Source organism: Camponotus floridanus, unplaced genomic scaffold, assembly GCF_003227725.1.
Source record: "Camponotus floridanus strain SB8 unplaced genomic scaffold, Cflo_v7.5 scaffold123, whole genome shotgun sequence".
NCBI classification, from domain to species: domain Eukaryota; kingdom Metazoa; phylum Arthropoda; class Insecta; order Hymenoptera; family Formicidae; genus Camponotus; species Camponotus floridanus.
In genome coordinates, this window is record NW_020229241.1 from 381,959 (window position 1) to 406,140 (window position 24,182).

General features: G+C 30.4%; 2 protein-coding genes across 5 annotated transcripts in view; both read left to right on the plus strand.

The window, feature by feature from the left end:
- Nucleotides 1-19,997, plus strand: part of LOC105256905 (cytochrome P450 4C1-like) — a 54,114-nt gene extending 34,117 nt beyond the window's left edge. For all 4 annotated transcript variants that reach the window (XM_025415557.1, XM_025415560.1, XM_025415559.1 and 1 more), the window contains 11 exons: nucleotides 1,406-1,515; nucleotides 1,780-1,870; nucleotides 9,146-9,331; nucleotides 9,575-9,668; nucleotides 13,006-13,108; nucleotides 13,273-13,378; nucleotides 17,460-17,566; nucleotides 17,645-17,713; nucleotides 19,032-19,200; nucleotides 19,404-19,583; nucleotides 19,654-19,997. In XM_025415557.1, coding sequence (XP_025271342.1) covers nucleotides 1,406-1,515; nucleotides 1,780-1,870; nucleotides 9,146-9,331; nucleotides 9,575-9,668; nucleotides 13,006-13,108; nucleotides 13,273-13,378; nucleotides 17,460-17,566; nucleotides 17,645-17,713; nucleotides 19,032-19,200; nucleotides 19,404-19,583; nucleotides 19,654-19,859 — 1,421 coding nt within the window. In that variant the 3' untranslated portion in view covers nucleotides 19,860-19,997. The remainder of the gene's footprint in view (nucleotides 1-1,405; nucleotides 1,516-1,779; nucleotides 1,871-9,145; nucleotides 9,332-9,574; nucleotides 9,669-13,005; nucleotides 13,109-13,272; nucleotides 13,379-17,459; nucleotides 17,567-17,644; nucleotides 17,714-19,031; nucleotides 19,201-19,403; nucleotides 19,584-19,653) is intronic.
- LOC105253516 (protein GVQW3) lies at nucleotides 3,133-5,561 on the plus strand. Its single transcript, XM_025415562.1, has one exon. The coding sequence runs from the start codon at nucleotides 4,195-4,197 to the stop codon at nucleotides 4,630-4,632; it is 438 nt and encodes a 145-aa protein (XP_025271347.1). The 5' UTR covers nucleotides 3,133-4,194; the 3' UTR covers nucleotides 4,633-5,561.
- Nucleotides 19,998-24,182: the final 4,185 nt, after the last annotated feature.

The window sequence follows — 24,182 nt, forward strand, 5'->3', positions numbered from 1 at the left end:
TGGTCGAAACTCAATATTTTGCATAGCGAAAAGTATGTTCGAAAGAGAGAGATCGCTGAGATGTTCTTTATCAAGAGATTTAATAATCTAATCAACCTACAGAAAGACACGGATAGTTTAAACAACATTTATGACAAAATAATAAAGGTCACGTAGTTTCGTTTTTTCTTCTTGTTGTGTTTAGTTTCTTGACGAAGTCTCACACGGACGCATCAGTTTCTCTCAAATTCGAATCTAGTTAAATAACGTTTTTTGCTAATGTGACTTGTGCAGTTTTGCAGGATTATCGTCTATGCCTATCTCTTGATTATTATTACATCGGTAAAATTGATCACACTTTATTTCGTTGTGCTTGTTATATTATTCAAACTGAAAATTAATTGTTTAATTTATTTATAAATCTTTCCAGTATATACTTGATAAGGACCACAACCATATGTTCGAAACATCGTATTAATAAACAATTTTCTGGCTAGTTTGGTCGACTACATTTTTTTCAACGATCCTTGGATTATCTGACTAGCGACATAAAGTTATTTTATTAATTTTATAAATGGTTTATGTAAAATTAAAAAATTATTTCAAGCCTTATAACTCGAAAAGTACTCAATAAAAAAATACTGTACTATAGTGTTTTGAAAAGCTCTCAAGATAAGCTATAAGAATGTGTAATGAAAAGTAAGGGGCATTTGAGAAATTAAAGATAAGGTTTCGTGTAACCTTCACACAACTCCAAGGTCAAAGATCAGTAAATAGATCATTTCAATCCCTATAACTTTTATTTAAAATATTTTTCTATACAACCATATTTTTCGATATACCGGTGTTCTGACTTTTTTACACCCTATATATTTACAACTGTTGTATTGTCTACAAAAATAGTGATATAAAACAATTGCGTTAACTAAGGATAACAATTTGTACAAAATAAATAGAAGTACAAAAAAGAAAATTTGTACAAATTAAAGAAATATTTTAATTGAAAACTCTGTTATACAAAATAATTGTTTTAATTTTCAAAAATATTATAATATAATTAAAAAACTAAAAATTTATTTAAAAATTGAAAACTACAAATTAATATAAAACAAAAAAATAAAAAAAAATTTAATTAAAAAAACTCGGCTGCGGCCAGATTCGTTTTCAGCAAAAAATCTATCAGATTCTGTTTTGCTCTTTGTAACTGACTTTGTAACTAACTGAACCTAAAATTTCACAAGCTCTTATTTTTAAAATAATTTAAACTTATCAGTTTAATTCTTTTCACAATAATATTTATAATCTTAATTATTATTAAATTGTTTTCAATGTATTTCACTGCTGATATAGTGATTATTTTGCAATAATAATAAAATTAATCCAAAATCTTGTATCCATATTTATAATATTTTTTTTATATTTTCAGAAGAACAATGGAAATGGTTGCATACTACATTTGACAAATATTATCCCATTACAAAACTTTGGGCTTTCTTTAGGCCTATTGTATCTATTCGTCATCCAGATGACTTGGAAGTAATGAAATATAAAACAAATTCAATTTTAGAAAATGAATTATGATTATAGCTAAATTTGAAAATCTTGCATTTGAAGAAAATTGTTGCCAGTAAAAAAATGTTTTTTCAAAAAATAAAAAGAGAAAATCATTAAAGATAATAATTTAAAATATGAGAGATTTTAACAAAATTATTTGAATATCTCGGAATGCTATACAATAAACTAATATTTCATGCTTAACATCTGTTATTACTCTCTACTATTAATCTTCTGTAATTTCAGATCATACTAAGCAGCACTAAACACATCGAAAAAAGTAAAACATATGATTTATTACATCCTTGGCTCGGCACAGGTCTTCTCACTAGCACAGGTAATGTTAATAACTTTTTAGATATACTTTAATATTATAATTTGTTAGCTTGTCTCTATTATAGAATAAAATAAAATTTTCCGATTAAATTCTAATATTATATTAAATGATAAATTTATATAATTTGTAAGCTAATTAGTTTATAAAAGAGATTTACGCTTAAATGCAAACGCAATTATATTGAGGAATAATTTTATTGTTCCATATATATATATATACTCAAAATAATTAAGGGAACACTCTAAAACCTGCAAATTTTGTTGATTTTAAGAGGATATATCTCAGGTTGCAGAGGTTGTAGGACAATTTCTCTTAACGCGTTTTAAAAGGTGAAGCTTCTACTTTAAAATGGTTTAAGTGAAATTTTCTGTCCCTTTAATTAAACTGTTTTTTTTTTGTGAAGACCAAAAGCAGGTAGTATTAGAATTCTGAAAATTTCATGACTTTGCAGTCTTCCACGGGCATAGCAAAAGGACGAGGCAAAAAATGTCACTATATCAATTTTGAAGTTTGGAACTTTCCCTTTAAAACCGTAAAGAAAATTGTTCTAGCATACCTAGGAGCTCAGTTATCGGGTTCCAAAATAAACCTTGCATTTTGCAAGATTTTGGTTAAGTCGCTGGCATTCGCGTTATCCGATGTGCACCACGAGGAGATTGCTCGGAGTTTGCGCATCATGTGTGTGTGTGTGTGTGTGTGTGTGTGTGTGTGTGTGTGTGTGTGTGTGTGTGTGTGTGTGTGTGTGTGTGTGTGTGTGTGTGTGTGTGTGTGTGTGTGTGTGTGTGTGTGTGTGTGTTGTGTGTGTGTGTGTGTGTGTGTGTGTGTGTGTGTGTGTGTGTGTGTGTGTGTGTGTGTGTGTGTGTGTGTGTGTGTGTGTGTGTGTGTGTGTGTGTGTGTGTGTGTGTGTGTGTGTGTGTGTGTGTGTGTGTGTGTGTGTGTGTGGTGTGTGTGTGTGTGTGTGTGTGTGTGTGTGTGTGTGTGTGTGTGTGTGTGTGTGTGTGTGGTGTGTGTGTGTGTGTGTGTGTGTGTGTGTGTGTGTGTGTGTGTGTGTGTGTGTGTGTGTGTGTGTGTGTGTGTGTGTGTGGTGTGTGTGTGTGTGTGTGTGTGTGTGTGTGTGTGTGTGTGTGTGTGTGTGTGTGTGTGTGTGTGTGTGTGTGTGTGTGTGTGTGTGGTGTGTGTGTGTGTGTGTGTGTGTGTGTGTGTGTGGTGTGTGTGTGTGTGTGTGTGTGTGTGTGTGTGTGTGTGTGTGTGGTGTGTGTGTGTGTGTGTGTGTGTGTGTGTGTGTGTCAGTAGAGATAAGGACTCCACGGTTCATTCCTATAGTATTTAAGAGGATGCTGGAGTCGCCTGTATTATCGACGAAAACATCGTAATTTTCGGAAGTGTTGCCATTTTTTATTGCTTATATAGAATTAAAAATTCTTCTTCAGAATTTAAGTACACGCAAACGGACACGTGAAAACTCTATATAGTACGAGATTTTATATTAAGAAAGAAAATAAGTATAAAATTACATTTTTAGTTATCGATATGTTAAAGCAACATGGCATCAGAGCTGTCAGTTTGTACAAATATTAGCTTCTTATAAAAGTTTTATAGCTTTTATGCATAAAACAGTAGTTTTCACGATTGTGTACTACACCGTAGAAGATTGTCGAATTATAAAAACTGAATTTAATTGCCTAATTAATAAAGGGTATTCTTCCGAAAATTTCAGTCCGTATGTACCTGAAATATCGGTAAAGTAGAGTGCAAAAAGTAATGCTTCTTCTTTATAAATAACGTGATAGAGAGAGATACGGGATGAGGATTAGATGAGAGCGCTGTAATTGTGTAGAAGTTCGCGGTTCAGTACAGGATTCCCTTAATGATTCGGAACTCTCTCTGCTGTGTGTGTGTGTGTGTGTGTATGTGCATGTGTGTGAGCGCGCTATTAATTTAAAATGAGGTATTACTGCCCTTTTGATTAATTACCTCATTTAGTCTATCCCTCATATTAATGCATCTGCTCCCAGCAAAAACAAAGATATAACATATATCTAGAGTTATAACATTATACGAGGTGTGTTCAAAAAAAAGGTGACTTTTCAAATTTCGCGGGCTACGTACATTCGATTTTGAAATTTTTTTTTGTTATGTTGGTACACATGTCCCCAACATATGTTGACATTATCAGCTGTTTTGCATGTTTGGTTTGTTTTTCACAGATATAAGGGTTAGACGTGTTTTGGTGTGCTTGGCGATTTTTTGCTATCGAAAAAAATGGATCAAAGAATCTGTATTAAATTTTGAAAAATAAAATTAAGTGCTCTGACGTACTTGAAATGTTGACTGCGGCATTTGGCGAGTTTACTCTGAGCAAAAAAAATGTTTACAAGTGGTACAAGCTCTTCACAGAAAGTCGAGAAGATGTTAATGACGATGCCCGCCCTGGACGCCCCAGCACGTCAACAACCGATGACAACGTCGAAGCAGTGAAGAAAATTGTTATGGAGAATCGTCGAATCACTATTAGAGAAGTTGCTGAGGATGTCGGCATATTGGTTGGCTCATGCCATGCAATTTTTTTGGGTGTTTTGGGCATGCAACGTGTGGCGGCGAAGTTTGTTCCGAAATTGCTGAATTTCGACCAAAAACAACGTCGCGTAGACATTGCTCAGGAGCTGTTGAATGCCGTCAACGACGATCCAGATTTGCTCAAAAGGGTCATAACTGGTGACGAATCATGGGTATATGGCTATGACGTCGAAATCAAAGCCTAATCATCCCAATGGAAGCGGCCAGAAGAGCCAAGACCGAAAAAAGCTCGTCAAGTTAGGTCAAATGTGAAGGTTTTGCTCACTGTTTTCTTCGATTACAATAGCGTGGTGCATCGAGTTCTTGCCATGCGGTCGTACGCGGTCAATAAGAAATATTACCTTGAAGTTATGCGCCGTTTACGTGAAGCAATACGAAAAAAACGCCCGGAATTGTGGAAGAACCAGTCATGGATATTGCACCATGATAATGCGCCAGCTCACACGTCGTTGCTTGTTCGTGATTTTTTGGCCAAAGTCAACACCGTACATGCCTCAGCCACCGTATTCACCGAACTTGGCCCCCTGCGACTTTTTCTTGTTCCCAAAACTGAAAAGATCCATGAAAGGACGGAGATTTGCCACGATTGAGGAGATAAAGACTGCATCGCTGGAAGAGCTCGAGACCATACCAAAAAGCGCATATCAAAAGTACTTCGAGGATTGGAAAAAGCGCTGGCACAAGTGTATAATATCTGTGTCATAAGTCATATCTGTGTATCAAGTGTATAATATCTGAGGGGGATTACTTTGAAGGGGACAAAATAGATATTGATGAATAAATAAATATTTTTCGAGAAAAATAAAGTCACCTTTTTTTTTGAACACACCTCGTATATCACAAGTAATATAGTTACATAATAAATAAAATACATATATGTTACACTGCTAAATGTCAGCAACAAAAATACTTCTCTGATATATCAGAGATATATATCACTGAGCTTTAAATATTATATTTATGTTATATAATCATACTATATTACCATACCTATATTACATAACAAATATATTTCAGTTACGGAACATTAGGTAACATATACATTTCAAATGCAAACAATGTAAATGTGTTACATATATTTTACTCATATGTAAGGCGCACAATAGAGAAAATAGTAGGAATAAATATTAATTAAATATTAGAAGTAAGAATTATTTTAAAATAATAAATTCGAAAAAACTATGATATACAAATACAAATTCGAATATAAAAGGCTCTTACTAGTTTATTAGCCCTTACCCCTATAGTCCTTTATACCCGAATTTCTATTTTTATATTAGATGAATTTTTTCGATTCTATTATTTTAAAATATAATTCTTACTCATTATATTTTCTCTATTGTGCGCCTTACATATGAGCAAAATGTATGTTACACATTTACACATTGTTATATATATGCATTTGAAATGTTTGTTACTTAATGTATCCACATTGTGTGTTTATTAGGAATTAATACGTAACATTTAGAAGATTAGCCATATTTTATTTCAGTAATACATTTGCTAAAAAACAAAATTTATTATTTAAGTACTACAAAATAAAAAAAAAATATGCACTTTTATATCTAAATATACATATATATATATGTATATATATATATATATATATATATATATATTTACATACAGGGTGTTCGTCAATTTTCGATCTTAACGAAATAAGGAAGTAGATTGACTCAAATTAAAAAGGAATGACCTGTATTGTTTTGGGATTGTCGCAATAATTAACGAAAAATTAAATAAAGAAGATCGGCCAATCTGCGTGAGTAGAAGCGCGCGGCGACGAGAGTCGTCCCATTGTAATCCGATACTACGAGCGCGGCGAAGCGGTGTCGCTCTCCGAGACATGATAGTGATTTGTGATATATCGCAATACCGCACCGAAAAATGACCCGTCCTTTTAGTGGCAAGAAAATGATGCGCTATCATTTCCACACCACCTTGCGGTAGATAGCATGGTGCGCTTTTTTTATAGTGGTTTCCCCCATAGGCCTATTCCACTCTCAATTTGAAAATTATTCAAAATGCCATTACTATACGCAGAATATATCGTAAATGTAAAAAATTAATGGTGACAATACCTTTACAAAAATTGATCCGTGGTTGAAAATCCCTCGATAAAATGTATTGCAAACGTTGATACGATGATAAAATGCTTCAAGAATCCCTTTTTCATCTTGTACACGAAGGCGCACTGTTGGACGAGGTATTATGCGAGGTTGATCGCGATATTATGCACGACACCCAGTTTCACATAATTATTACACAACATGTAAAATTGTATGGCCATTTGATTTTTGTGCACGCCCGGGAAATAATTCCATGTAAATTGCGGCCACACAATAGTATTTTTTCTTGCTAGTCCGTATGCCACAATCATATCCGTATATTCCTGGAGAGTATACTTCATTTTTACTGTTAATTTACTAACGCAAACACAAGATTTTTATTAAAACGTCTTAGTTCTCGCACGCTGTTACCAAACTGCGTACCAGCCAGCACGCAACTACAGCTGACCAAAGCTGCCAGATCTCCACCGCAAAGAACATGCAATATGGCGCGGAAGGGATAATGAGGATGTAAGCGTAAGCGTACGTGTGAGCTCGGCGTTCGGCTAGCTTCGGATAGTAGAAGAGGACAGAATACAGTCTTCTGTCTCTTTCCTATCGAAAGTCATGCTTCTCGATATCTCGATATGCGCTCAACAAACTTTCTTTTATAGCATTTTTATTGTATAATGTGTTTAGAATATTATCTATATATATATATATATATATATATATATATATATATATATGTATACACATATTATAAACATATTATACGATAAAGAATAATATTTAAATAATTATAATATATTTGTATAATGTATATATATATACCGGGTGTTTCAGACCACCCGTACACCCCATTTTAAAGCAAAGGAAGTGGTTATTTTGAAAAATGTTTCAGACAAAAGTTGTTGAAGATAAAGTAATGCATTACATGGGTAAATTTGATTGACCTTGGGTGGCGTCGTGAAGGTCATGTCAAGGTCGACTTGAATTTTTTAAATGGGAACCCCTATTTTTCATTGCATATTCTTGTAGCTTATCTCGAGAGCTTTCCAAAACACTATAATTAAGTACCTTTTTATTAAGTACTTTTTGAGTTATAAGGCTTGAAATAATTTCTTAATTTTACATAAACCATAAAATATCTAGTAAACCATTCATTTTTCGATTATCTTACCTTCATACTTTTATGTACAAAATAATGAGAGGAATCAATTGGTGTAAAGAAAACACATAGTTGTTTCTAAGAAAAAATATGTAATTTGCAATTAACAATTCCATATTTTTTCTTAAAAACAACTGTATGTTTTCTTTACACCAATTGATTCCTCTCATTATTTTGTACATAAAAGTATGAAGGTAAGATAATCGAAAAATGAATGGTTTACTAGATATTTGATGGTTTATGTAAAATTAAGAAATTATTTTAAGCCTTATAACTCAAAAAGTACTTAATAAAAAGATACTTAATTATAGTGTTTTGGAAAGCTCTCGAGATAGCTACAAGCTACAAGAATATGCAATGAAAAATAGGGGGTTCCGTTTAAGATTTCAAACTTGCCCCCCCTCACCGCCCAGGGGGAGGGGTGGGGGGGCTGATTTTAACGTCATTGTACGTCCCCCTCGAAATGACGAAATTTTGATTCTAACCATTTTTTCGTAGTGTGCTTATTTTTCGAGTTATTTGGCTGCCTAAGTTAAAATGGGTCGCCCTGTATATTATTTATTTATATTTTCACAATGATAAATCTCTCAATTTTAAAGCACAATATCAGCACGAGACGCGCGAACAAGAATAACCCCTCGATTCACACAACTGTCAAAATTGCGATGACAGTCGCTCACGAAGTAAACAAAGCAAGGAAATCAATCAGCATCGCGGAAAAGAGACAACAATACATTCGATACTTTCGAGAATCGACTTAACATGCCTTTCTTAGAGAGGGATTTGTACCTGCTAATTGAATAAAATTTTAATTACATAATAATATAAAATTTACTTGAATGCTTGCAATTACTATATAAATATCATAAGAAGAAGATATAAAAAATTATGAAAAAGCAATAATAAAGCAGAAATAAAAGTTTCAAATATATAAATAATTAAAATTATTTAAGAACACAGGCCTGCGAAGGTCAGTTACAAAAGGCAGAGTAGGTGAATCTGATAAGTTTTTTGATATTAAGAACGAATTTGACCTCAGAATTTCTTCAGCATATTAGATTTTCGAATAATTTAAAATGACAATTTCAACAAATTTCATGAATTTATAATGAAAAACCTAATTTTTTGAAAGACTAGTACGACTAGTACACTATATGATGCCATTGGCAAAAATATTTCAAAAAATTAGGTTCCAAAAAATTAGAGTTCCCTCGTAATAAATTTATGAAATTTGAAAATAGACATTTTTGGCTATTTAATCACAAATTACTCAAAAATCTGATGTGTTGGAGAAATTCTGAGGCCAGATTCGTTTTCAGCAAAAAATCTATCAGATTCCGCTCTGCTCTTTGTAACTAACCAAATCTAAAATTTCGTAAGCCTGTGGAATTAATCAATTATAAGAAAAATAATCTTACATAATCGTATATAGTATTATATTTTGTCATGCAGAATTTATATTATTTTATTTTATTTTAGGCACCAAATGGCAAACGCGACGAAAGATACTAACACCTGCATTTCATTTCAATATATTGAATCAATTTATTGATATCTTGGTGAAAGAGAGTGATCGCATGACAAAATCTTTGAAGAATGTAAAAGGCACAATTATAAAGGATTTAGTACCATTTATTAGTGAACATACGCTGAATGCGATATGCGGTAAGGTTTTTCAAAATTCCTATTATACTTTGTTTATAGTTATATTCGAGGTCTTTTATTCTAAATAATTATAGCTTAAGAGAAGAACAAAATTTGTTCTTGTATAAAACATTCTGATACTATAAATTAACTACGATTGATAATATTTGTTTTTCATACCTAATGTTAAAATTATCAATAAAATATTCAACTTTAATATTTTATGGTTATGTTTTCGGCCTTACATAACAAATGCATTTATAGAAACTGCCATGGGTATATCTCTGCACGATTTCGGGATGTTCCAACAAGAATATCGAGAGGCGGTTCATCAAATAATCGAATTGTTTATTTATAGGTAATTTACAGACATATAGATATTGTATGGATATAATAAATAATTGTTATATGTAGATGTACAATTCTTTAAATTATGATTGTGATATCTATATCTTTCAAAAGAAAGATATTTATTGATAATCAAAATGAATCATATAAACAAGTCATCAATGTTTAAATTAGCTATCAAAACGGGAGCGTCCCGTTTGGCCACGTTAATATTGACCACCGTCCCGATTGACCACGTTGAAATTGACCACAGTCCCGATTGACCACCGTCCCGATTGACCACGTCCCGATTGACCACCGTCCCGAATTTCACATGGGTTTACAACGGGGTTAGGGTGGGGGTGGGGGGGTGGGGGATGTGCAGCTGTGCGTGGTCAATCGGGACGGTGGTCAATCGGGACCGTGGTCAATCGGGACGGTGGTCAATCGGGACCGTGGTCAATCGGGACCGTGGTCAATCGGGACGGTGGTCAATCGGGACGGTGGTCAATCGGGACCGCGGTCAATCGGGACGGTGGTCAATCGGGACGTGGTCAATCAGAATTGTGGTCAATTGGGACCGTGGTCAATCGGGACGGTAGTCAATCGGGGCGGTGGTCAATCGGGACGGTGGTCAATCGGGACGTGGTCAATAGCAACGTGGTCAATCGCAACGTGGTCAATTTCAACGTGGTCAATCGGGACGGTGGTCAATATTAACGGGTCAATATTAACGGGTGCCACTCATCAAAACGTATTGCACTTATATACAGGGTGAGCCATTTTAATTTATCCACCACAATAACTTTTTTATATTTGAATGTACAACAAAATGTTTCAAATAAAAGTTGCTTGACTTCGAGGGGGACAGAAGATGGGTGGCAAAAATTTGAACTTGGATAGTCATTTGAAGGTCACATAAAGATTACCTTCAATTTCTTAAATGGAACCCCCTATTTTTCATTGCATATTCTTGTAGCTTATCTCGAGAGCTTTCCAAAACATTATAATTAAGTACCTTTTCATTAAGTACTTTTTGAATTATAAGGCTTGAAATAATTTCTTAATTTTACATAATCCATAAAATATCTAGTAAACCATTCATTTTTCGATTATCTTACCTTGATATTTTTATGTACAAACGAGATAAATCAATTTGTGTAAAGAAAACACATAGTTGTTTCTAAGAAAAAATATGTAATTTGCAATTAACAATATTTTTTCTTAAAAACAACTATATGTTTTCTTTACACCAATTGGTTTACTAGATATTTTATGGTTTATGTAAAATTAAGAAATTATTTCAAGCCTTATAACTCCAAAAGTACTTAATGAAAAGATACTTAATTATAGTGTTTTGGAAAGCTCTCAAGATAAACTACAAGAATATGCAATGAAAAATAGGGGGTTCCATTTAAGAAATTGAAGGTAACCTTTATGTGACCTTCAAATGACTATCCAAGGTCAAATTTTTGCCACCCGTCTTCTGTCCCCCTTGAAGTCAAGTAACTTTTATTTGAAACATTTTGTTGTACATTCAAATATAAAAAAGTTTGGGGTGGATAAATTAAAATGGCTCACCCTGTATATATATATATATATATATATATATATATATACATATATACAGGGTGTCAGGGAATTTTTTAGTCATTTTAAGTTATCCACCCCAATAATTTTTTTATTTTTGAATGTACAAAATATTTCAAATAAAAGTTTCCTGACTTCGAGGGGGATAGAAGATGGTGGCAAAAATTTGACCTTGGATAGTCATTTGAAGGTCAGATAAATGTCACCTTCAATTTCTTAAATAGAACCTACTATTTTTCATTGCATGGTCAGCTTACCTCGAGAGCTTTCCAAAACACTATAATAAATTATTTTTCCATGAAGTACTTTTCGAGTTATGAGACTTGAAATCATTACTTAATTTTATATAAACCATAAAATATCTTGTAAAATATTCATTTTTTGATTATTTTACCTTAACCTTTAGAGGGCCGGAAAACCACTATTGTGGCGCACCAGAATAACTTGTTCAATTCAGGCTCGAGATGCACTTATTTTTTTTACTTGTGTTGATACAACATTTTTCACTCAAAAAAAAAAAAGATCTTGCAACTATAGCAAAAATTTTCTAGGTGCGAAAAATTAACTGAGGCAGATAAACGATTAGCAAATATTGTAATATCGTATATATGTTGCACGTAATCAATCTAAATGACAGAGACAGAATTTATATCTGAACTGTTTGTGAAATTTAGAAAGAAAGTCTTTCTGTGACGTCTATCCATGTTATGATCAGAAGAGGGTGTTTCGAAATCATACGTGATGAAAGGGGTAGTTTTTGTAATTTTATAGGGGTTGTTTTCAGGTTTATTGTATTTTTGACATCAGATTTGGATTCTACGTCGAAAAATACATCGGAAACGCATATTTATACTTCCAAATTGATGTGAAAGAAATTTTATATGCGGGTCGATCCCTTCCGGACCGGAAAGCCACTATAGTGGCGCTACGCATTATCGACACTTAGTGTATGGTCAATCCATGATATAAGATACCTTTTTTACCATTTTACTAAGGTGGATATGCCTCTCAAATCCCGGCCCTCTAAAGGTTAATACTTTTATGCACAAAATAATGTGAGAAATCGATTGATGTAAAGAAAACACATAGTTATTTTTAAGAAAAAATATGGAATTGTTAATTGCAAATTACATATTTTTTCTTAAAAATAACTATGTGTTTTCTTTACACCAATTGATTTCTCTCATTATTTTGTACATAAAAGTATTAAGATAAGATAATCAAAAAATGAATATTTTACAAGATATTTTACGGTTTATGTAAAATTAAGAAATAATTTCAAGCCTCATAACTTGGAAAGTACTTAATGAAAACTAACTTAATTATAGTGTTTTGGAAAGCTCTCGAGATGAGCTACAAGAATGTGTAAAAATATATAGGCTGTTCTATTTAAAAAAAATTGAAGTGACATTCACATGACCTTCAAATGACTTCAAGATCAAACCAATGGCACCATCTTATGTCCCTCTAGAAACCATACAACTTTTGTCTGAAACATTTTTTCGATTTTTAATTATTTTCCGAAATATTTGCCTGGGGAAATTAAAATGAGATACCCTGTATATATATATATATATATATATATATATATATATATATATATATATATACAATTTTAATCTTACTATATATTTTCTTCATATATTTACTTAAAATTTTCTTTGTAATTTTGTGTGGCTTTAATAGTTTTAGAATTCAGTTTTAAATAATAGTTTTAAATATTTTTACAAAATTATATCATTATTAAAATTATATAATCTTATCTAATTACGTTTTAGATTACCGAGATATTGGCTTCATAATAATCTGTTATTTGCGTTGTCACCACAAGGAAGGAGACAAAAAAAGGTCCTTAAAATATTACATAGATTTACGGAAAAAGTAAGTTATATCAAGTACTCTCTCCTTTATATGAAATTACAATAAATTTCATAATCTTTATGCAGTCAGTTTATGGGGTTATATCATATAGATATCATCATTTTATTATTATATAATGTTATTTAATAAAAATCATAAAAAAATTTAATTATATATTTATGTAGATTATTGCAGAAAGGAAATTTTATCATGAATGCACCAATGGTCGATACTTAAAAAACTTTGAAAGTGGGAAAAAGCCGGAGATAGATGATACAGAAGTGTTCGGAAGTACGTAAGATGATCAAAGCTCATACAGCACAGAAAAGTTGCAAGACATTGCAGAAATTTTCATTGCAGAATATTTTCACCTTTGAAACATTGCAATATTGCAAACTTTGCTGTATTATTATGTAAAATTGCGGCAAGCGAAGTAAGATATTCGCTTTTTTAATATTGCAAAATCATAGCAACATTGCAATTTAATGTGCAACAAAACATCATAGTTACATTGCAATGTAATGTGTTGAAAAGAATGCAATGTTATTACAACCGTCCAATAATATTTGCGTATGAAATATTTTTGTTTATAATAGATATCTCAGAAGCTTATAAAAACTTAAAATATAATTGATTGATGTTTCTATGTTCTTTAAATTACATTGTAAGATCCCAGACAACAGACTTTTCATAATATGTTCATAAAGAACTCATATTTTTGATAATTCTTTATAATTTGCATTAAATGAATTCAAGATGTGATATAAAAATATTACTTTTTGAAACTCTTGAACACTAAATCATAAGCAGCTGATTATGAGTTCCTACATATGAACCTGTTATAACATTCAGTGGTCAGAAAAATATCATTTTGATATCAGAAATGTGGCACGTGTTTCTTTGCTTGCCGCTACGCGGTGTGTCACTCTTAACTCGTATTCAATATTTATCATAAAATGTATATAAAGAACTAGTAATTAATACATAAGATTTAAAGTATATTTTTTTTCCTTTTATGAGCAGTAGTGTCAGAAAGAGGACACACTGCTCATACGCATATAAACAGGGAGAGCCATATACATGTGTTATACAGCATAATTGTGTATGAACCGCATCTCTTGCTGATATAACTATTTATAGTTATATCAGCAAGAGGTGCGGTTGATATACAATTATGCTGCATAATATAGTTTAATTTCTGACAAACTGAATTTAAAATAATTATAGAATATTTAGAAAATCATTAAAAACCTATTATAAATTGCATAAATTTTCTTAATTACTGACATTTTTACAATTTGCAATAATGTGCATAACTAACTTTTCTACGATCTTGTCCTCAGAATAAGTTCATAATACTGTTCTTAAAGAACTCATTATGACTCAAAGTGTCCATTTAGGTGGCGCAAGATCACAATCCGAGCACCTTAGCATCTCTTTTTGAAAAAAAATTGAAGAATTCATAAAAATTGATGTAACTCATAAAGAACTACTATAAGATGTCTCCATGCTGTCTGGGATGTGTTTATTTAAAGATATGTTTATTTTAAGGGCTTATTAACCATTTATAAAACATTTAAAAAATGTTTATATGTTTATATTTAGTATTTTTATATATTAAATGTCTTTGTTTATATTTAGTATTTTTATATATTAAATGTCTTTGTTTATATGTAGTATTTTTATATATTAAATGTGTTAAACTTTATCTCAATAATTTATACACGACTATTTTACATACACTCGGAAATACTTTAATACATGCAATATATAAATAGACTATTTATCCATCTTTCTCTCTCTCTCCCTCTCTCTCCCCCTAATTCAAATAATCTATTTAATATTCTGAATCCCAATCCCAAAAAATCCCAAAAAATATTTTAAATTAACTTAATTATTTTAAATCAGAAATTAAACTGATAACAGAAAAGAAATACACTTTGGATCTTATGTACCAGCCTTTGTAAACTTTATATCCATTTCATGATGAAAAATTGACTAAGTGTTAGTTAAATTTGGTTTTGCCGCATAGCGAAGGAATACATACCACATATTATTACATATTTTCGCTATTTTAAAATGTTGCAACAGTGTTAAAATAAAACAATGTCTATTGTAAATAATGTCTATTATAAAATAATGTCTTTGCAATATTTCTACAATACGCAATGTGCAATATTGTAACAAGAGATGTTACTACAAACTTCTCTGCTGTACGCAAGAGAAACAGAGATAAAGAAGTTTTAATTTAAATTTAAATAGCACAATATAATATTATACAGGATGATCCATTTAAGTAAGGCTGTCTTTTCGAATTGTGATGATGCACATTATATAAAAAATATTTTTTATATAACGTGAATAGTATCGAAGGACTGATATTCGGCAAGAATATTTTTCAAGGTCATGTTTTTTGAAGTTCGGAGTTTTCAAGGTCGTTGATGTTTTTTTACAAATATATATTTCTTTATTTTCGTGTATCTAATCAATAAATATGTTCAGACATGTATAATAACATGACCTTGAAAAATTATCTCGATTTCCAAAAATTAAAGTTTTATGCAAAACTTATGTCTATCAAAATCGTAGGTTTTAGTCAAGACGTGACAATCGAGAGCCTATAAATGTAAAATAAACATGTTTACTATTGCAATACTGGTGATCCATGATGATTTAAATATTTTTTTCATTTTTAATTTATCAGAATATCTACGCGTGTACGAACTGTTCATGATGCATAACGCAAGAAAAGATTAATATGATATTCATTTATGATAAAAGTGTTTAGTGTTTAAGGGAAACAATTCGAATATACAAAGTTAGAGCTAGTGCTAATATTAATTCTGAAATAATCAAAAGATTATTATTATTGGTTATTGCTCGTTTCAGACAATATATCATCGTAGAGGTATATAACTTTGAACATCTACGAAAATAGTAACTTAAAAAAAAGTGCCATATACATTTCATGATTAAATCTTCTAGGTAGATATTATTAGTGCAATAAAATATTTTTTTCACATTTATAGGTTTAGGTCTCTCAAAGCTTATATCTCGACATAAATCTTATATAAAATTTTAATTTTCAGAAATCGAGGTTATTTTTCAAGGTCATATTATTATACATGTCTGAATATATTTTTAATCGGGAGAGTCCCATTAGCCCACAAGCCCGATAGCATATATCGGCCGATGCTTAAGGTAACCAGCACAGTTGACCAATCAGAAGATCCTAGTGTTCTAACTGATCAATTAGCAACACTCGTGCGCTATCGGGTCCTGTCCTTTTTAATCATCGTTTTTAATCATCTACATAATGCAATAAAAAAATATATAGTTGTATGCAAAAAATCATTAATGACCTTGAAAACTCCGAAAAAACTGACAAAAAAGAACTCTTGTCGAATATTGGTTTTTTGACCATTCACATTATATAAAAAATATTTTTTGCATCATCACAAGAAGAGATATTTTTTAGGTGGCCTTACTTAAATGGATCACCCTGTATAAATTATACTATTCATCATATATGTATATCATTATATATATATATATATATATATATGTATGTATATATATACAGGGTGAGCCATTTTAATTTATCCACCCCAATAACTTTTTTATATTTGAATGTACAACAAAATGTTTCAAATAAAAGTTGCTTGACTTCGAGGGGGACAGAAGATGGGTGGCAAAAATTTGACCTTGGATAGTCATTTGAAGGTCACATAAAGGTTACCTTCAATTTCTTAAATGGAACCCCCTATTTTTCATTGCATATTCTTGTAGCATATCTCGAGAGCTTTCCAAAACACTATAATTAAGTATCTTTTCATTAAGTACTTTTTGAGTTATAAGGCTTGAAATAATTTCTTAATTTTACATAAACCATAAAATATCTAGTAAACCATTCATTTTTCGATTATCTTACCTTGATACTTTTATATACAAAATAATGAGAGGAATCAATTGGTGTAAAGAAAACATACAGTTGTTTTTAAGAAAAAATATGGAATGTTAATTGCAAATTACATATTTTTTTCTTTATGTGACCTTCAAATGACTATCCAAGGTCAAATTTTTGCCACCCATCTTCTGTCAAATTTTTGTCACCCATCTTCTGTCCCCCTCGAAGTCAAGCAACTTTTATTTGAAATATTTTGTTGTACATTTAAATATAAAAAAGTTATTAGGGTGGATAAATTAAAATGGCTCACCCTGTATATAATATCAGACAATGATGCAACATATTTGTAAAATTTCTTCATTATTAGCAATAAAATTAGAATTTTTAATGAGAACAATGTTAATTAATTAAGTCACTACATGCAAAAATGAGAATGCTAATATGTTTATGCTTTTTTACTTTTAGTTAAAAAAAAACGACTAGCTATGTTGGATCTCTTAATAGCGGCGTCTCAAGAAGGCTTTCTCACTGATTTAGATATCAAAGAGGAAGTTGATACTTTTATGTTTGAAGTATGTATTTGTAAGATTTTTTAAATTTTTTATTTACACATTACATATCTAGACACATATAATGTGACATGATTATAGGGTCATGATACTACAGCGATGGGTATAACATTTGCTTTATTATTATTAGCTGAACACAAAGATATCCAGGTACTTTTTTGTTGCTATATACAGAGTGTCCCATTTTAAATAATACGCTCAAATATCTCCGAAACGGTGGGTTAAATAAAAAAATGTTTCAAACAAAAATTGTATGGCTTAAAGGGAACCATCAGTTGGTGACAACAATTTGATCTTGGAGTCATTTAAAGATCACGTGAAGGTTACTGTCAATTTTTTAAATGGAACTCCCCGTTTTTATTACATATTCTTGTAGCTTACTTCGAGGGTATGGCTTGTATGAGTTGTATGGCTTGAAAGGGGCCTCAGATGGTGAGAATAATTTGACCTTAGAGAGTCATTTAAAGGTCATGTGAAAGTCACCGTCAATTTCTTAAACGGAACTCCCTATTTTTTATTGCATATTCTTATAGCTTATCTCGAAGGCATTCCAAACCACTATAATAAAATATTTTTCCTTCAAGTAGTTTTTGAGTTATAAGACTTGAAATCATTTCTTAATTTTACATAAACTATAAAATATCTAGTAAAACATTCATTTTTTGATTATCTTATCTTAATACTTTTATGTACAAAATAATGAGAGGAATCAATTGGTGTAAAGAAAAAACATAGTTGTTTTAAAAAAAATATGTAATTGTTAATTGCAAATTATATTTTTTTCTTAAAAACATCTATGTTTTTTCTTTACACCAATTAATTCCTCTCATTATTTTGTACATAAAAGTATTAAGATAAAATAATCAAAAAATGAATGTTTTACTAGATATTTTATAGATTATGTAAAATTAAGAAATGATTTCAAGTCTTATAACTCAAAAACTATTTGAAGGAAAAATGTTTTATTATAGTGGTTTGGAATGCCTTCGAGATAAGCTATAAGAATATGCAATAAAAAATAGGGAATTCCGTTTAAGAAATTGACGGTGACCTTCACATGACCTTTAAATGACTCTCTAAGGTCAAATTATTCTCACCATCTGAGGCCCCTTTCAAGCCATACAACTTTTGTTTGAAACATTTTTTTATTTAATGCACCGTTTCAAAGATATTTGAGCGTATTATTTAAAATGAGACACCCTGTATATTTATATTGTGATTTTTATTCAAACTACTACAGATATTTAATTTTTGTTGTAATGTATGTTTCTATATACGTGTGCGTGTGTGTGTGCGTGTGTGCGTGCATATGTATTAGTATATGTATATATTTCAAAAAAACTGAAAAATTAAAATACCTCTCTTTTTAAAATAGATATAAAGAATTTATTAAAATTTATTAATAATTTGTTTGTATTTAAGTGTACAAAAATCAGAATATTATTAATATATTTTAACTATTATACAGGAACGCGTTAGAATTGAAATAAATACCGTGATGCAAGAGAATGGAGGAAAACTTACTATGAGTTCATTGCAAAATTTATTATATTTAGACAGATGTTTAAAAGAAACACTACGTTTATATCCTAGTGTGTTTCTTATATCACGAAAGGCTGCGAAGGATGTAAAATTACGTAATTAATTACTTTTTTTGCATATATATCTTTGAACATATCACACTATATATTAATGAATATAAAGATATAAATGTTTAATTACTTTAATATTTTAAAGTACTATTATTTACATATTATATACATTTTTTTTATTTTTCAATGGAATTGTTATTTTTGTAAATCATATCTAATCTTATAAAATATAACCTTATCTTTTTTAGAGTCATATATAGTTCCTGCTGGAACGACTGTACATCTTAATATCTATGGAGTTCACAGAGATCCTAATTTTTGGCCAAATCCAGAAGTATTTGACCCGGATAGATTTTTGCCCGAGAAGGTCCAAAAGCGTCATCCTTATTCTTATTTACCATTTAGCGCAGGACTACGAAATTGTATAGGTAAATTATTTATGATTGTCATTTCTCCTTTCTTTCTATTAATAGTTTTCGATACAATTTCGAATTATAGGACAACGATTCGGTTTGTTGGAAATGAAGACCATAATAGCTCCTTTGGTATATAATTTTTATTTAGAACCTGTTGATTATTTAAAGGATCTCGAAATGAAAACTGCTATAGTACTTCGTCCTTCTCATCCGGTTCGTATAAGATTTGTTCCAATTGAATGTGAACAATTTGAAACAAATATAGGCAGAACAGACGTAAGAAATTGATGTATTGCAAAAGTGGAAGAAAATTTTATCCATGTATTCTATCTGTGTAATCACTTTGAATATTGTGAACAATATGCACATTATACACACACACACACACACACACACACACACACACACACACACACACACACACACACACACACACACACACACACACACACACACACACACACACACACACACACACACACACACACACACACACACACACCACACACACACACACACACACACACACACACACACACACACACACACACACACACACACACACACACACACACACACACACACACATATATATATATATATTAATGTATATATGAAGATATTATATTCAATCATAAAAATATATATACAGGATATTTTAAGAGTCAGATTTTTGAATAATTAAATTTATGAAATATATTCAATTGTTTGGGAATACTCTATTTTATTTATTACTAAGATGTAAAATAAAAAAATCTTATAACTACATTATGATAATTGAAAAGCATTCCCAGATAGTCAAATCTGTTAGAACAAATTTTCGTCAAACACCCATTACAAATTTTAAAGGCAGAAAGACTACAGTTTGCATGCGAGGAATTGATATGTTCGATCATGTTGTCAGCATGTCAGCAGACATACAATAAAATCTGTTCACATAACTGGACAACAGATCGTCAATAGAAACCGAGCAGAACTTGTTGATCTAATTGACGGTACATTGATGGCAGGAACCGAGCAGGATCTGTGCGGCACAATTTTGACAGCAGATTGATAATAAAAACCGAACAGGATCTGCGCAATGAAATTTGATATTAAATTGTTGGCAGAAATCGGGTAGAGCTTGCTGATGTAACTGACGGCACATTGATGGCAGAAATCGAGCAGGATCTGTGCGACGCAATTTGACAACAGATTGTCGGCAGAAACCGAGCAGGATCTACGCAATAAAATTTGATGTCAAATTATCAGTAGAAATCGAGTAAAGCCTGCAGATATAATTGACGGTAGATTGATAGCAGAAACTTAACAGGATCTGTGAGGCGCAATTTGATAGCAAATTGATAACAAAAATCGAACAGGATCTGCGCACACAATCTCTGATAGCAAATTGACGGCAGAAACGGAACAGGGTTTACATGATTTGATAGTTTCTTCACTTACCGCTACGTGAGCTGTACTTTCTCGTAATCTAATTTTTGTCAGAAATATATATAAAGTCGCGAATATGAATAAAAGACCAAAAATATAGTAATTATCATTTTAATTTTTATCACTTTAATTTCTGATATCTGATACAAGCAGATGAGATTCGGAATATATTAAACTGATATGTACACTATATATTAAACTGATTGGAATCAATATGATAAATGGAAAATTATTCATGTATTTCCTATTTGAGGCATAAAACAAGAATTTAATTCTAAATAAATTACATCTCAAATTTTACAAGTTACATTTACTTTTATCATTTACTTTATTATTAATTTAATTAAATTGAATTAGTCTTTCGCTATATGAGATATAACATATTACATATATCTCATTTTCTATGAAAATTCTTAACTTGTCGATAATATTGTTATTTAGCACTTGTAATAATCAATTTTGTTGCATTTATAAACATTTTATAACATTCATAAAAGTAAGCGTAAATCTTGTGAAATCTTTCTGCTGTCAATTTGCCATCAGATTGCATACGCAGATTCTGCTCGGTTTCTGCTAACAATCTAACATCAAATTGCACACGCAGATCCTGCTCGATTGCTGCTGTCAATCTGCTGTCGGTTTATGCTAACAGATTCTGCTAGCAGAACCCAAGCTTAATGCGGACGCAGTTGATGCTAATCTGCCGCAATATTCTGTTTGAATCTGCTCGCATGCTGCTAGCAGACTGCTAACATTTTGCTTACTGGGATATATATATATATATATATATATATATATATATATAATTTTTTTAGCTAATATTTATTTTATATTTTTTCAAAATATCGATAAGTCCTAAGTTTGCTCTTGTTTATAAGAATATGTATTGTTAATTTGCAAAAAATTATATGTAAAATTACTAAATAAAGAATAATTTTATTAAACTATATATTTATATTCATTTAATTAATATACCAATACTATAATTTGATCTACATATATCCAAAAGTAATGCATTGAATCTCTGAATTAAACAGTTTTCTCTCTACATTTTTCTAAATTTTTATTTGAGATATATTTTCGGATATTATTATCTCTTGAATATTATTATATCTTTCGTAATGGATTGCATACTGATTGCAACTGATATAATAATGTATTGATAATATATTGATATTTTGATATAGCTACTTTAGAATTTTAATTTACTTTAATATTTTGCAACACGATTATTTTTTTATTAATTATGGATCCTATTAACAATAATTTAGCATTATTTTTAAATCTTTTCAAAAATAACTGTCACAAATTGACTGAAATTAATTTGTTTACTCGAAGATTTAAACATTATTATACATAACTTAAGAAAGATACCATTATTAAATATAATGTCCGGCGATCCCTAGATCTCAAGATCCCTAGATCTGGCAGAAATTTTTTCATTTCTCATTATCCTCCATCCAATAAGTTCAAACTAACATGAAACTAAGAGAAACACACTTATGCGTCACTTATATTGAAAAGCGAATCTGAGAGAGATATATATGTATGAATCCTTTATACAAGCGAGATAGACTAATATGTAATACTTGGGAAAGACAAAGAGCGATATAAGGAAATCCTTTTAAATATAAATTTCTTTTATTATACAACTATATAAAAATATAATGTAAAATATGTTTAAAAGATTAAGGAGAATCTATTTATGCAAAAATCATGATAAATGACCAATATTTTAAATTATTGTAAATTTTTGAAAAGAGTCATTTATCGTAATTTATTATAACTACTATAATGTATGTAAGACTCGACCTTGCAAGCAATGCATTTGGAGAATCAGTTAACGTATTCCTGGAAAACTTTCTCTTAAAGACCACCCAAGAAGTTCGCAAAAATCCGTTTCATAGCCAAAGAATTTGTTCTTAAAATTCTGTCATAAATTACCCCTCATTCAATTTTAAAAGTGTATAAAAATTCTTCCAACAATGGAAGAGCAGACATTCTCATAGATTCACTCTAGATTTAACTCAGATTCTTACTCGCTGTAAACCGCTAGATCAAGTCAATTCAGAATAAAGAATTTCAAATTTTAAAACAAGCATATACTTCTTTAATCGTCATCAGTGAAGAAAACTCAACCTGAAGCAGTTAATTATCGTGGGGTTTTACCCCCTTAAATACAAGAAGAACCCACAACTAAGACGTTCTGTGGAACTCGTAAAACTATTGGAAGATCCTGTCTCACGGAACCAACTAATCGAAGTTACCAGAACGTTACAATAAACAAGTTCCAATTAATAAGTATGTTCTAAATATATATGTGTTTTATCTAAATTTAAATCTTAAATATTATAAGTTACAATTATAAAAAAGGTGGTTAAAGATAACAATCAAATTAAATTATAAATACAAAGGCAATAACCACTGCGCCAAGATGAACGTAGCAAAAAAATACTAAATTGACTTATTACCGTGAAGTCATAATAAATCGAATAATTATCTGGATGTTAACCGTAGATGTAAAAAAAGCTAAAGATCATAATCAAATTAAAAGAATATTATTATTGGAAAAAAATTAACAGACTGAAAGTCGTCATCGAAAGTTACATCAAAAATAAATATTATAAATCAAGAATCAAAAATTCTTCATTGTTTTATTTTTATTACAAAAATAAATAATATTTATATCAAAAGAGAGAAACTAAAAAAGAGTTTTAAATATTTTTTGGGTGTATTATTAGTGCAAATTATCAAACCTATAGTGCTGTTGTCTTTTATCTATATGTTAATATAAATAGTTAATTTAAAATATATATAATTAGATAAAATATTCTATACTGTACGTTGTAACGCTTAGTAATTAAATAATATAATGATTTAAAAAGCAAAGTATAAAATACTTGGTCAAAATCATTATTAACAACAATAAAGAAATTCTAAAAGAAATAAAGAAAAATTATATTAAAAACAAGTTTATAAAAACCAATTAATAATGTAAGTATATTATAATAAATAGAAGTTATATAAATAATAACAATATTTTGTATTAAAACATGAAACGTCTTATATGCTACAATGCTGATTATATAGCAAATTTTTAATCTAATCAAAAGATTGGAGTCTATAATAATAACGTTTAAATATATATCCCCGCAAATAATGTTACATTACGCTCTATAA